The sequence below is a fragment of the Bos indicus genome, chromosome 8, assembly GCF_029378745.1.
Source record: "Bos indicus isolate NIAB-ARS_2022 breed Sahiwal x Tharparkar chromosome 8, NIAB-ARS_B.indTharparkar_mat_pri_1.0, whole genome shotgun sequence".
NCBI classification, from domain to species: domain Eukaryota; kingdom Metazoa; phylum Chordata; class Mammalia; order Artiodactyla; family Bovidae; genus Bos; species Bos indicus.
In genome coordinates, this window is record NC_091767.1 from 82,653,313 (window position 1) to 82,668,436 (window position 15,124).

General features: G+C 44.1%; 1 protein-coding gene across 1 annotated transcript in view; it reads left to right on the forward strand.

Moving 5' to 3' along the window:
• The window catches only part of ERCC6L2 (ERCC excision repair 6 like 2), a 149,669-nt gene extending 143,445 nt beyond the window's left edge, over window positions 1-6,224 (forward strand). The window contains exon 19 of the mRNA XM_070795087.1: window positions 3,846-6,224. Within this exon, the coding sequence (XP_070651188.1) occupies window positions 3,846-4,818 (973 nt within the window). The 3' untranslated portion in view covers window positions 4,819-6,224. The remainder of the gene's footprint in view (window positions 1-3,845) is intronic.
• The last annotated feature ends 8,900 nt before the right edge of the window (window positions 6,225-15,124 follow it).

Genomic DNA, 15,124 nt, shown 5'->3' on the forward strand with positions numbered 1-15,124 from the left:
ATAAAAATAAAAGTATTGGGACTGCCCTGATAGTCTAGTGGTTAAGACTCCACACTTGCACTGCAGAAGGCCTGGGTTCAAACCCTGGTGGGGGAACTAAGATCCTGTATGCCTCGCAACATGGCCAAAAAATTAAAAGAAAGGAAGGAAGGAAGGAAGAAAGAATTAACAATGATTATTTTTTACCTGTTTTTTTTTTTCTCTATCTTAACCTCAGGATAAATGTCTCATGCTAAATAAAAAGGTGAAAGGCATCTAATATTAGAATGCCAACATCTGAGCTAGGGATCAGTGCCCGAACTGCTAGCACCTCTTTTCTGTTAACCATCCTACTCTATGTGAGTCAAGAATTTATACCATGATGCAGTCCCGTGGATCATCTGAATGAAGTTTCAGTCCTACCTTCACTTCAGAAAGTTCAGGCAGAAACAGCATGGTTTTTAGTTGTGTTTCCACCCCTTCTCCTTCAGTTCCTCAAGAACAAGGGAGAGGAATTGAATTTTTCCACAGCTACTTACTCTTCATCTACTTGCTGAAAGACAAAGATACCCAACTTTGATTTCTTCCCCCACCTACACCCCTTTCCCTACGTGGCTTATGAGTGTCTACAAAATTTTCATCACAAAGTGGCTAGCTTGTATCCCCTGGTTGTACCTTGCAGTCATTAAATATTTAAAGAAAACTCTTTTAAAGACCGAGAATTATGAAAGCAAGTTTAGAAAGCGAAAATAAAATGAACTGTAATCATAACTCATCCTGTAAAGGGTAATCACACAGCCCAGTATCCTGGTGTAACACTCAGACAGAATAAGGTCAGAAGCACGTCTCCTCCCAGAGCTGACAGAAGCATGGGGTCACAGGTGAGGTCAGCACAGCAAAGGGGAACATACTTTGGCAACTGCTGATACACCACCAAGTCTCGGATAAGCAAAAGACATTAGCCTGTAACTTTGCCAATAACTTAATCTTCACAGCACAAATATTTCTTAGAAAGGCCATGAAAATGGATTCAGAAGTGATTAATAAACAAAATAATGATACGTCATTACTTCCTGTGAGGTTGAGACTGGAACCTCTTAAGAACATACTTGATGCTTTACAACAGGGACATTGGCCATACCCAGGACAGAAATTTGGAAATTTGTTTTTGTGTTATTGTAAATATTCTCTTGGCAATGAGAGTGACTGTTGATCAGGCATAGCTAGTGCCTGGATTTGGAAACAAGTAACAGGACCAGTGTGGTGAGGACTAGAAGCCAGCGTGCTCATCTGAAACTACAGAAGAAAGTCCTGAGTATATGGTATGGATTGCCGCTAAAATCTAAGGAAACACAAACTTTATACACCCTGGTCTCAGTGGCAAAAATAAGAGTGGCTTTAAGTAAAGCTCCTGTTTATGTACATTTAAAAAAATCACTTTTTTTTACCCTCAGGATTCTCTGTTGTGTACAGAATGAAATTCAAACTTCTGAAATTGGCATACAGACCCCTCATGATTTTCATCCTCTTCCTTGGCAGTTCCTCCTGCCCCTCTGTCCACCACGTCTTCTTGGAACTGGGCCTGTGCACATTCCCTCTCTCTGCAGGAAGCTTCTTGGCTCATCTTTACCTGACTGGCTTGAGGTGACAGCAGCAAAGCCGTCCCTGCTATCCAGCCCACTACCAGTCACTGGCTTAGACACCCCTTTTGTGGGTGCCACAGGGTATCATATTTACCTTCATCATAGGATTTATCCCTCCCTTCTGGTTTGATCTTCATGTATCTGTCTCTGCCAACCAGACTATAAACTCCTTGAAGACAGGGAACTGGGATTTGTTGACTGTTGTATAGTTTCTCTTACAGTGCCTTGCAGATAAGAGAGTTCTATAAATATTTTTTCAGTCAATAAATTGAAGTTTTAAGGAAATATTATATAAAAATAGATGTAAGTCTTCAATTTGGGGACTTTTAATCATTTGCTGCAGCATCATCTGTAGCTTTTGTTTATAAAAACATTTATAAACAGTGAGCTTTCCTGATTCATGGCCTAAACTCAGCATCAGCAAAGGAAAACCTTCTTAGTCTGCCTGGGCGGAATACCACAGGCTGCAGCTTAAAAGACAGAAATATGTTTCTCACAGTACTGAAGCCTGCGAGTCCCGAGATCAGGGTGCCAGCTGATTGGATTCCTGGTAAGAGCTTTCTTCCTGGCTTACAGATGGCCACCTTCTCACTGTGTCCTCCTATGGCAGAGAGAGCTCACTGGTGACTTTTTTCCCCCTAAAATTTCATTTATTTATTAATTTTTGGCCACACTGAGTCTTTGTTGCTGCGTGCAGGCTCTCTCTAGTTGCCGTGCATGGGCTTCTCCTCGCGGGGGTGTCTCTTGTGGCGGAGCACAGGCTTCTCCTCGCGGAAGCGTCTCTTGTGGCGGAGCACAGACTTCTCCTCGCAGGGGCGTCTCTTGTGGCGGAGCATAGGCTTCTCCTCGCGGAAGTGTCTCTTGTGGCGGAGCACAGGCTTCTCCTCGCGGAAGCGTCTCTTGTGGCGGAGCACAGGCTTCTCCTCGCGGAAGCGTCTCTTGTGGCGGAGCACAGGCTTCTCCTCGCAGGGGCATCTCTTGTGGCGGAGCACAGGCTCTGGAGCACAGCCTCAGTAGTTATGGCACACAGGTTTAGTTGCTCCACGGCATGTGGAATCTTCCCAGACCAGGGATTGAACCTGTGACTCCTGCATTGGCAGCCGATTCTTTACCAGTGGACCACCAGAGAAGTCTTCTGGTGACTTTTTATGACCTCTTTTAACCTTAATTACCTCCTAAAGACCCCCATCTCCAAATACAGTCACATTGGGGTTTAGGGCTTCAAAATATGGATTTGAGGTGGGTGGCGCAGTTCAGTCTATAGAACCCTTACCTGGGGAAAGGAGCAGAGTCTAGTGCCCAGGGTTCCTAAACAAGCTTTCCACTTCCATCTTTATTAGGGTTTCAGAAGACACAGTTCTTCAACGGCTTTTATTAATATCTGACGCTAACTCTGAAACTCATTTCTTCAGATACCATCTGACATTAGTTACCTATACTGAAGGGTAGATCCATCAGATCAAAACAGAAAGAATCTAGACTTATCAGTTTAGAACTTCCCTTTGTGTGTGTGTGCGTGTGTGTGTGTGTATGTTATTCGCTCAGTCGTGTCCGACTCTTGTGACCCCATGGACTGTGGCCCGCCAGGCTTCTCTGTCTATGGGATTCTCCAGGCAAGAATACTGGAGTGGATTGCCATTCCCTTCTCCAGAGGAACTTCCCAACCCAGGGATCAAACCCCGGTCTCCTAGAACTTCCCTTTAGGCTCATCAAACAGGCATGTGAAATTTCTATATTGTATTTGTGGAAGAAAGAGAAAAAAGGATATAGAAGAGAAAAATTCTTAAAAACTATTAATTTTTGAGCATTTTCTCTTTTCTATTTATTGATACCCTCTTTGACAATTTTATTTCATGTATCTTGTGTGCAATATAGATTTTCAAACATTATATAAATTATAATTCTGCTGTAAGTCATAAATTGTCTGATTGGAAGAGCAGCATGCTGGGATCATACAATTCCCAAGAAATACCTGATAATAAAAGTCAGAATAACTTAAAAAGTTGGTAATTTCATGAACTAAAATACTTTTTTTCAGTAGTGTAAGGGAAGAGTTCACATTCTCTTAAGTACAAAATGTATGTTCATTGTGATATTAAGATAATATATGCTAATGAATACATTTACATAGCTTTGTTGCTACATAGCATAACACTGATGACAAGTTCTTTACAAATAAAATATAGTAAAAATAACCATTGGATTTGTTCATTAAATCTTCAGAAAACAATTTGAAGAAATGGCTTCTTATTTTAAGTTGTCTTCTGTAAAGGAATTTGCTAAACGTGTAACTAACGCCACATCAGAAGAACGACAGAAAATGCTAAGAGACTTTTATACTTCTCAGTATCCAGAGGTAAGAGAATTTTTTGTGGATTCTCCCTCAGAATGCACTAAGTCTGCCTCTGAGAAAGGAGAGAGAGTCGAGAATAAGTCTGAAAAAAGACAATCTCTTATGAAAGAGCAGCCATCAGATTCTGAAACTTTGTCATTTAAAAATTCTACCAAAAAAATTTCTCCAATTTTCAGCCCCAGCATATGTAAAAAAAAATCAATTAAGTTTCAAAATCACAGTTCCTGTAAAAAAAAGGTGCTTTCCAATGATGTAGAAACTAAGAAATTACCTATAAGCTGTACCCAAGAGACTGACGGTGGGGAACGCAGCCAAGCATCCGAAGGTACTGCAGCATCCTGTTCCCTGAACAGTAAGTCTGGAGCAGATGAATTGGGAAAATTGGAAAATGCCGGGAAAGGCCAACAGGATCTCACCAGTTTGGGTATTTCAAGAAATGGACCCATCTTCCAAGTGGAAAACAAAACAATAGAAAATCCAGTGTTAGAAGACACTTCTGTGGTAGGCTTACTTGGTGACACCTCTATTCTTGATGACCTCTTTAAAAGTCATGAGAATAGTCCCACACAGCTGCCAAAGAAGGTTCTTTCTGGGTCCATAGAAAAAGCGAAACAGAGACCAAAAGATTTCTGGGACATCTTGAATGACCAAAATGACGACAGTCTTAGTAAACTCACCGACTTGGCAGTAATAGAGACTCTCTGTGAAAAAGTGCCTTTTGCTGCATCTTCCAAAAGGAAGGAGGATCTTGAAGCTTCTCTTTGGAAATCAAATGAGAAATTTTTGTGGAAAAAATTTAACTCAAGTGATACAGATGAAAGCACAGCTAATACACAAGAGTGATACATTAACATATAGACGAATTACTACAACCAATGAATTTCTGCTATCAATGTTTAGAACTCTGTATTCCACACTAATTATGTTACAAAGTTGTCAATATATATTTTTATTAAACCCTCGCTCTGGATTTTTTTTTAAGTCTCAAATGTTAACCATGTGTTAGTTTTCCTTGATAGCTGATTTGATCTTTAAAAAATATATATGATAGTATTATAATATAAACCTCTATTATGAAATGGAAAAGATCCTAGATTTGTTACTAGGAAACCTGGGGCATCTCTCATTATAATTATGTGACCTTAGATAAGTCATTTAGGCTAGTGTGCAGCCATTTCCTCATAATGAAAGATGAAGGGCTTGAAATTAGTAAACATGAGTATCTTCCAGTTTAAAAACACTTTGTTTCATTCTCCTAGATTCCATTAAGTCATAGAACCAAATTATGCTTACCCCCCCAAAATATCAAGTGTACATTAATGAGTTTCTTTCTTACTAGCATTTGGAAGATTATTGTTTTCCTTTTCCCTCAGTATCATGTGCTACCATTATGAAATTATTTATACAAAAGTAATAATGAGTACTAAATACATGATGTATATTAAAATAGTAAGCTCATAACTGCTCAAAAGCAAAGAGTTAATGTTGTATAACTTTACTGTCAATATATGATGTATGATGCTAAAGTAATATAATTATTATCATTAGCCACAGAACACCAGTGCCTCAACTTTTATGCAAGTATATAAAACTTGGTATAGTACTTTTGTATTTCTCTTTGGTATGAATAAATGAGTAAACATTTGATTTTATTTAAAACTTTTACATTTTGTTGAATTTAACATGTTTTATAACCAATGAAATATGCTTGTTGTTGAATTCACTTGTTTGGAAACATTCACTCAGCCCCTGTGTGTACTGTGCTGTGAGCACTAGATGTACAGGTGAGGCACTGCTACCAGTAAAACAAAGGAAACCATATCTATGAAGAGTCATGTCTGTAAAGCCCCTGGCACATAGGAGCGGATCCGAGCCTTCTGCTGACCCACGCACAGATGCTCTGTGGCAACTTTCCATCAGTTGAACTTGCAGGGCTATGATGGGAGGAAGTGTCCAGGAAATAGCAGTGAGCCAGGAAATGGTGGTGCTCAGAGAACACTGAATTGTTCCTGTACTGGGGGGAGAGGCCCTTCGGAGTACCCAGCCATTGTAGTGTCAAGCTACTGCTCAGAAATGACAAAAAGAAAAAAAGAAAAACCTTTTCTCAGGGGACCGAATGGCCATTGAATGGCCTGACTCTCTAGGGCAGTGTTGAGAGCTATGAAATATATTTTACTTCGTGACCCAGTACATATGTGTTATATATATATATGAGTGAAATAAAATGTTTATGAAATATTTACCCTTAAGGCATGCAACATACTTTGATATTTTCTCTTCTGTTGTAATTTTGGTCTTGTATATGTATGTTTTTTTAATGTTTTCATAACCCACTAAATTGATTTCATGATCGCTAATGATTGGTAACCACAGTTTAAAAATTCAGTTTTAGGTTATATAGACTTAGTTGGGTTTTTTTCTTTTTTCTTTTTTGCTACTTGCAGTAGAATTATATCCAGACTTAATAGATGCTACATTTCACCACCAAGAGCTTGCTGCAAAATGAATGTGCTGTGCAGTCTGTGGTAGACTTAATATATAAATATTGGTAGACTGATGTGGGATCAGCTCTACCAGGACCTCAGAAAGAAAATAGCTACCTCTTCAACTCAGCTTATATATCAGACAGTAGAGTATATATATCAGTCATTTTAATAAAAATATATTTTTCATAAAATCAGGTATTTTTTAATTTTTTTATAGACTTGACCTTAGAAACATAAAATGATGTTCATACAAATATTAGCTCTGTACTCTTCAAATATAGTGAAATGCTATTAAACGAGATTTTTATCAATCGTGGTCAAAATGGGAGTAAAAATACAGACTTGGAGTTAAGCAATGAGTTTCCAACAGTTGTCAGTGAAATGTTTTGTCATAATTATCATGTAGGAACGGTATGCCAAGCAGAGGATGAGGTTCAGTGTGGAAAGGAGCCAGTCAGAACATTCCAGAAGGGTAACTGTAAAGGTTGACTCTCCTTGCCATGGAGCAGTGAGAAAATTTGGTTCAACCATTGATGAGTATGGGAACAGACAATATAACAACAGTCCTTCCTTCCTACTCCACTGGTGGTGTGCTACCAAGTTCTGCCAACTAAGTAGGTGACCACAGGCAAATCCCAGGGCTTCTTTCAGCCTCTTTAAATTAGAGATGGACTGAATCAGTGGTGGTCAAGCATTTTTTTTTAAGCAATTGAAGTCCACTGTAAGTAGAAGACAATCATAACAATTAAACATTATAACATCAATTATAACAATTAAAATGGAGGTCCTTTGATTCAAGGAGCACTACTGTGGCTCCACGGAGTATTAGTTTGAAAAGGAATAAGATCATTGCTAAAAAAACCTTCCAACTTCAAGTTTCCATGATTCTATTTGCCACAATCTGTATTTTTTTACTTCTCTTGAAAGCAATGACAGTTTCTGGCTGCTAGCACTCAACACACAGTTGTCATTATTGGAAACTGAGGCAAGATACTGTGGAATCTTTGCACTTGAATTCCTCAGAGGTCCCTTCAAGCCCTGAAACCACTTAGTTGGGTAAATTAACGTCCTCTACAAGCAGTGAAGCTGCCCCTATGTGTACAAGGTGACGGAACCTTAGTTTGCAGAGATGAGTTGGTAATAAACTTTTCATCAATCCATAGAATATGAGAAAGCCAAGGGAAGTATATAGTTGTTTTTAACATTGATTATGCAGTTTTAAGATTCTGAAGTTATTCTTCCTTTATGATACAAAATAATCTTACAAAATGATATAGTTTTTCACCTATTTCATTGTCTTTACTTGATGTAAAAGTTGCTAACCATATGTCAGTTCCCCCAAATTTTGACATTTACTGATCTTCAAAATCTGAAAGAATGGATTCAATGCCTTCCTCGAAGGTCGTTTTTCATGTGTGAGGCAACTGAGCTCCACAGTCACTGTGTCATAAATCCAGTTAACAGTGGATTGGGGATCTACTGAAGATGTCAGTGAACCTGAGATACTATAAGATGCATCCGCCATCAAGCCCAGAGTGCAAAGCAGTTTTTAGGCTCCTCACCTAATTCTGATTTAATCATCATTGATGTGAACTTTCCCAGTTCTATCCCCACCTTCTTTTGCAAAACATGCTTTACCCAGAACTTTCTGAAAGGCCTTAAAGGAAAGGCTCGTAAGCTCAGGAACCGGTCTTAGCCCTGGTGACACTGCGTCTGCCTTGGGTGACAGCCCCATACACTGCCCTTGCCCCACCCCTCTCCCTTGCTGGCTCCACATGGTGTTTGTGGCAGGTGGAAAGGACACTGCACTTTTTCTTTGTTAAAGATCAACCATAGGATCTTGACTTACAGGATCTTGCAGAGTGTTAAGTGACTGCAGCCATAAAATTAAAAGACACTTAATTCTTGGGAGGAAAGTTATGACCAACATAGACAGCATATTAAAAAGCAGAGACATTACTTTGCCAACAAAGGTCCATCTAGTCAAGACTATGGTTTTTCCTGTGGTCATGTATGAATGTGAGAATTGGACTGTGAAGAAAGCTGAGCGCCGAAGAATTGATGCTTTTGAACTGTGGTGTTGGAGACGACTCTTGAGAGTCCCTTGGACTGCAAGGAGATCCAACCAGTCCATCCTAAAGAAAATCAGTCCTGGATGTTCATTGGAAGGACTGATGCTGAAGCTGAAATTCCAGTACTTTGGCCACCTGATGTGAAGAGCTGACTCATTTGAAAAGACCCTGATGTTGGGAAAGATTGAAGGCAGGAGAAGGGGACGACAGAGGATGAGATGGTTAGATGGTATCACCGACTCAATGGACATGAGTTTGGGTAAACTCCGGGAGTTGGTGATGGACAGGGAGGCCTAGTGTGCTGCGATTCATGGGGTCGCAAAGAGTCGGACACAACTGAGTGACTGAACTGATATCTTTTAAACTTTGGATTTTTCTTTAGTTTTTGTAAAGTGAGACGTTCCTCTGGACTGAAAGATGGACTTCAAAAGAGGCCTCATTAAGCTAATCTGTATATATTTTCCTTTTTTCTAAAACTATTACGAAAGTATTGATAAAAACAACAGAAAAAATCTTCATTTCTCAAAACATAAATGTCAACATGTAGTCATGGGAACTTCGGATCTTACGTGATCAGCGTCCACCCGTGTTGCTCACCTGCCAGTGCCCTCACTGTGCTTGCCACACTCAGCTGTCTCACTGGGGGCGCACTCACTGCCTTCCAGACCCAGTGCCAGTGTCCTAAATGGTCTCCCTTTAGCACTGCCTAGCAAAACCCCACGGTTTTCCCAGGTCAGTTCCTACCTGCCCCCACCAAGCATCCTGTTCACCAGTATCAATGGAGCCCCCAGTGCCCTGCCCGGCAACCTAATATATTCCCCTCCTCAATCAGTTTTCCCCAGTCTCCCCAAACACTTCATCCAACTGCATCTCAGGCTTCTTAACTCCCCAATTTCCCTGGTTAGTTCACATATTGGGAAATGCCACCAGTGAATGAGCTCTGAATGTCATACTCGGGAGACTGCAGAGGTCATATCACCAGGCAAGTCATACCCAGAGGCAGCAATTCACTGACCAGCCAGGAAAAAGGCAAAACTGACCAGTTAGTGGGGCCTTTGCAGAGGTGCCATTTACTGCCTGAAATGTCCCAGAGCTGCCACATTGCCCTGAAAGGCATAACAACTCCTGTAGTCCTAAAAGACCCCACAGGGCTCAGCCTGTGTGTGGGAAATGTTTGGGGGGTGGCAGGCAGGTCTCAGGAACCTTGAAGTGTCCCCTAGGAAAGTGTGTGAGTAAGGGAAGAAGACCCACCAAGGAACTCAAGCACAAATAAAGGGTGCTCTCTTGAGTGGTGGAAAAGGTAAGATTCCTAAGTGCAAAACAGGGAAGAAGCATGTGTTGGGCTGGAGTGATAACAACAGATCACCCCCCATATTCTGGGATCAGGTTGGTGGCCAGGCCTGAAAAAACTGGAAGGCCAAAACATCATTTCTTCCCTTGGCCTTTAAAACCTCAAATGAGCAGGAATGGTGGGACTAGGACAGAAGTTGGAGCTTTGGATTGCCAAACATAAAAAATGCTTTTGACGACTAACCTAACCTCAAAAATATGCAAAAAGGCTGGGTAGGGGACAAGGGAGAGACTGAGAGTTGAGTGTCAATGACTGGAAGTCCTGAATGTCAGAGAACTGGCAGCACCACGCAGGGACTTCCCTCTCTGGGTAAGGGGGTTGCCGTTGGGCTTTCCCCCCTCGCCTGTTACTCTCTGCTAGGACCCCTGTCCCCACCCCGCCCCTGCCCCCGACCCGGCTTCTCGGGCGCTGCACGCCTTTTCCCCCAGAGCACCATCGGGTAATCCACCTCGCTCCCGGTTCCGCCTTCCTCTCTCTCGTGGCAGGCATATATTAGACACTTTGGAGAAATCGGTCCAAGTAAAGTAAAGCTCATCTGAATTTTCCTCAGCGAGTTTCCAGACCACCCGCCGCTGCTGAGGGTCGTCAGTAGAAGCCTCTGCTGCGGTGCCACACAACCCGAGCCCTCGCAAGAAGGGGGTGTCATCCGCCAAATTAGGTTTACCTTCTCCCTTTGGGGAAAAAAAGAATTAAATTATGTTTTGGCTGTATTGATGGAAAACATGAAAAGCAAACTCCGGGGCCTCGTGCCTCAAGGGCACTTGATCTCCCGTTAGCTGCAAACAAGAAAGTCCGCGAGCCCCTCTGTGAGCAGCAAGCATTGGGTTGCCGATCTCCACCCGGCCCTGGAATCCCGTCCACCGTGAAAAGTGAAGCAAGGAAGGTGGAGGCCGTGCCCTTTGGAGTGGTGGTGGGGGTATCCTGCTTCCCCTCGAGATTCCGGGCGCCGCGAGCTCGTGATAATCCCCAACCCTAGTTTGGGGAACCCGCAGGGGCTTGCGATCCAGCCAGGGACAGTCGGAGGTGGGGGTCCCCTCGGTGCGCACAGCCCGCGATCGCCCCTCAAGCAGACACTGCTTGGCTCAGAACACACACCTGCGGGCTCAGAACTCGGTGAGTAGTGAAAGGTTAGACACCCGCCCACCCGTGGGCCGTGCGGAGACTGGGGGAATCGAGCCGAGAGGGGGGCCCCCTTCCCTCCGCCCGCGCGCGTCCCGCCCTGGCCGTGGAGGGCGCGAGGCCGCCGGGTGTGAACGGCGAAGGTTTCTGCGGTCTGGCCGGCGGCCGGCTGGAACACCAGCCTCAATTGGATCCCCAGCGCCTCTAACGGGAGGTCACGGGAAGCAGGAGGACGGGGGTGCCGGGTAGGTGGGCGGAATGCGAGCTCTGACTGAGGACCGCGAGGTACGGAGGGCGCTAGGAGGGAAGCCAGCCGGCCAGATGGAACTCCTCTTGGCGGGTCCCGAGCTCGGTGCCTGCGAGCGCCCCTGGGCGGCATGGCGGGGCACACCCGACGGCGGCGGAGCCGACGGTCCGGAAAGGAAATCGGGCTTAACACCTCCTTGCACAGCACCTAGATCCCGGCCAGCTGCGCCGGGAAGCGGGCCCCCCACGTGCAAAACTGCTCCACCTCCTACCCTAATTCCACCGCGGCGCTCACAGCCGCCTCTGCGCCTGCAGCTTCTGTCTCCAGTCCCAGACCGCACGTGTCGCACCCCCGCACCTCCCAGCCCCCGCCCAAGATCTTCCCTGCTGCTGCGCTCCCTCCCTTCCATCTTCCTCCCGCCATCCAAGCCCGGCCCTTGGCCAAGGGCCCGTTCCCAGCCTAGAGTCCTAGAGAAATTTTCTCCGAAATAATGTCTCTCACTGCCAAGGGTCCGAGGTCCCGCCCCTCCACCTCCCATCTGGATGCCTGCAGACTTCTCTTTGGATTTCTAGTCTTGCTTCTTCTCCCTCCCTAATCCATTTTCCAAACTGCTTCCAAGAGCGCGTTGAAACCCAAGGGGACCCCGGTGGTGGTAAACCTCATATTTCCTCTGTTAAACAAACTTAAGGGTGCTTGGGCTGAGAAATGAAGGTTCTGAGGGCTTCGGTTCTCATTCACTGAGCACTTACTATGTCAATTCGTTAAGCATTTCAAGTGCATATTCTCATTTGAATGTCCAAGAACTAGGAATTATTAAGTATTATTATCTATTATTATCATCTCTTATTATGAAGGAAGAAACTGCAACAGAGGATCGCACAGCTTGTGGGTAGCAGAGGCACTTGGAGCCAGGCAGTCCTGCACCGCCCCCACCCCCACCACACCGCCGCCCCCAGTCTTTTCCTCCACCACTGCAGAAAGCCCTGACCCTCCTAACAGGGATGGAGTGACCCTGAGCACCAGCTGTGTCCTAGAGGCTGGGTGGCAGCAGTACTAAGTGGATAGGGCAGGCAGATGTTAGTGGCTTAGGGGTCTGAGTTTCTGGAAGAAACTCAGTTTCTCAGAGGAGTCTCCACTTTTGACTCCTCTTCCTCACACTCACCTACCATCCTTAGGCTGCTCCTCTTACCTGGCAGCATGCTGGAGACAACACAGCTGTCTAATCCAATCCCCAAAGCAGACTTCTGCCATTCTCCTCACTGTCCACAAACACAGGCTCGAGAACCCTCCATCTCCAACACACACCCGTCCACCTCACAACCTGCTTCACACCCCCATCTTCCACCCTTCACCCCCTCTCATCCCAGCCCAGGCAAGCATCAGCCTCTGGCCAGTTCCTTTGCACAGTGAATGACACCAGCTCTGGGAATCTGAAAGTGGCTCAGTTGTGTAGAATTCTTTGCAGCCCCATGGACTATAGCCCTGCCAGGCTTCTCTGTCTGTGGAATTCTCCAGGCAAGAATACTGGTTGGGACGACCCAGAGGGATAGTATGGGGAGGGAGGAGGGAGGAGGGTTCAGGATGGGGAACACGTGTATACCTGTGGTGGATTCATGTTGATATATGGCAAAACCAATACAATATTGTAAAGTTAAAAAATAAATATAATAAATTATAAAATTAAAAAAAAAAGAATACTGGAGTCGGTAGTCCTGCCCTTCTCCAGGGGTCTTCACAACCTGGAGATCAAACCCAGGTCTCCCGCATTGCAGGTAGATTCTTGACCGTCTGAGCCACCAGGGAAGCCCTTTGTCCTGGGAGAGGGTGGGAATTCTATCATTAACCAGTGGCTGGGAAAACAAGTGTCAGCACCACTTCCCTTTCCAAGAGCCACACGGCACCACAAGTGTCCCTAGCCTCCACTTCTTATCTAGGAATTAAGGTGATTCCTCCCCACCGGACCTTCTATAACCTAGATAAGATGGACAGACATTCAGAGATAGTAAACAGGGGCCATCTGATTAGCATTTGCTCATGTGAATCCCCGATTTTAATTTCTGTGAACTTGCCTGTTATGTAATACTTTTGTTTTCTTTTTGGAAATATATGTATTCTAATTTCTGTATTACATGTCCTACTAATGGCTTTATTGCTTTTTTATATAATTTTAAATTATTTTTTCTGTATAGATTCATAATATAAAATTAAAAGGGTAAAAAAGAGCAATTTCTCTCATCACCCAGGGGCAAGCTCTGCCGTCTTCACTGTTACCTGCAGAGTTGCCACTATTGTGGGTCTCTTTTGGAAATCGTCCACACATTTATAAACACGCCTCATTTCTTTTTACCTGGATACCTCTGTGTTTGCACCTAAAGAGAAAGTGAAGTCGCTCAGTCGTATCCGACTCTTTGTGACCCCATGGACTGTAGCCTATCAGGCTTCTCCATCCATGGGATTTTCCAGGCAAGAATACTGGAGTGGGTTGCCATTTCCTTCTCCAGGAGATCTTCCCGATCCAGGGATTGAACCCAGGCCTTCCTCATTGTAGGCAGACACTTTACCGTCTGAGCCACAACATATAGTAATTGATGCTTTGAAAAAAAAATCAGCAGAGTTTCAGAATGAAGGGCTGAGATTCTCAACATGCCCATGGTTCAAACTATTAATCAAATGGCAAATGGCAAGAATGAGGAAGCATCTCCCTCAGATAGAGACTGAAAGATTTCCCTAATAACCTCTGGTTGCAGAACAAGAAATGCAGGACAATGTGAAATGTGCAAGATTAGACTTAATCACGATGGGAGGAGTTGCTGGGTGCTAGAATCTATCACTGCAGTAACCACATGTTTGAAGAACCTGGCTGTTGATCAGATGAAGGAGTAACCAGGCAACATAACCGAGCAAGAGTGGCCTTCTCTTTCTCAAGATAGGTTTAAAATTTTTTCTGGGGAGGGGTGTTTTAATATCAGTTTTATCTGCCAGAGACTATCTGAGTCTCAGGTGTCCTGAACACTAATTGCTTCCTAGAAATGAACGGAGGCAACCACCTATAAAGTCGCTAACTATTGCTGCAGTAACCAGTCTGATTCAGCTCCTCTAGTCCAGTGACTTCATAAAGAGAGGCCGTGCAGCATACCTCATGCCATCCCAAAGATTTGCATTCCCTGGTCAAGGTCCCTGTCTCGTTACTTTTTCCTCCATCCTTTGGGGGAGGCAGTGGTGATCAGGAAGAGGAAAAGGTGTAACCAGAGTGGATGAAGTGAAGTCAGGGACTCAGATTGTTTAAAATCTGCCTGATCAGTCCCAATGTCATTAGGAAAGTACACATTTTGCTTTCCTAGATGGGACAAGGTGGCATGACATCACGCAGCAGAGCTCCCTTAACTTGAAGGCTGTGCCCCTGGATGTCCTGTACCTCTCTATCAATCTCTTCTTAGTCTCCTTGGTGGGCTCCCACTTTTCAGCTGCCCTTGTGCTTCCTAGGACGCTGCCTTCAGGGTAGGGTTAGTCTCACACCACACAATCCCCATTCATTTTTAGGCTTCTAATTAATCTATTTGGAGGTGATTTTAAGTCTTCAGCACAACTCCGACTTCTCTTCTGAGTTTCAGACTCACATCCAATTGCTTTGGTGTAAGCACACTGCCTTGGGTGATCTATGGGCACCTCACACACATATCCAGAGTGAAATTCTTTAACGCTCTACTCGTTCTTCTCCCAAATCAATGATCGTACTTGATCTCGACCTTATTACCCACATGGCAGCACCATCTTTTTCACTGGATGCGTCCATTTCTCTCACTCACTGTTTATTCAGTAATCAAGTCTTCCAAAGTTTACCTCTTAAATATTTCTAGTATTCCTTCTTAAGGTT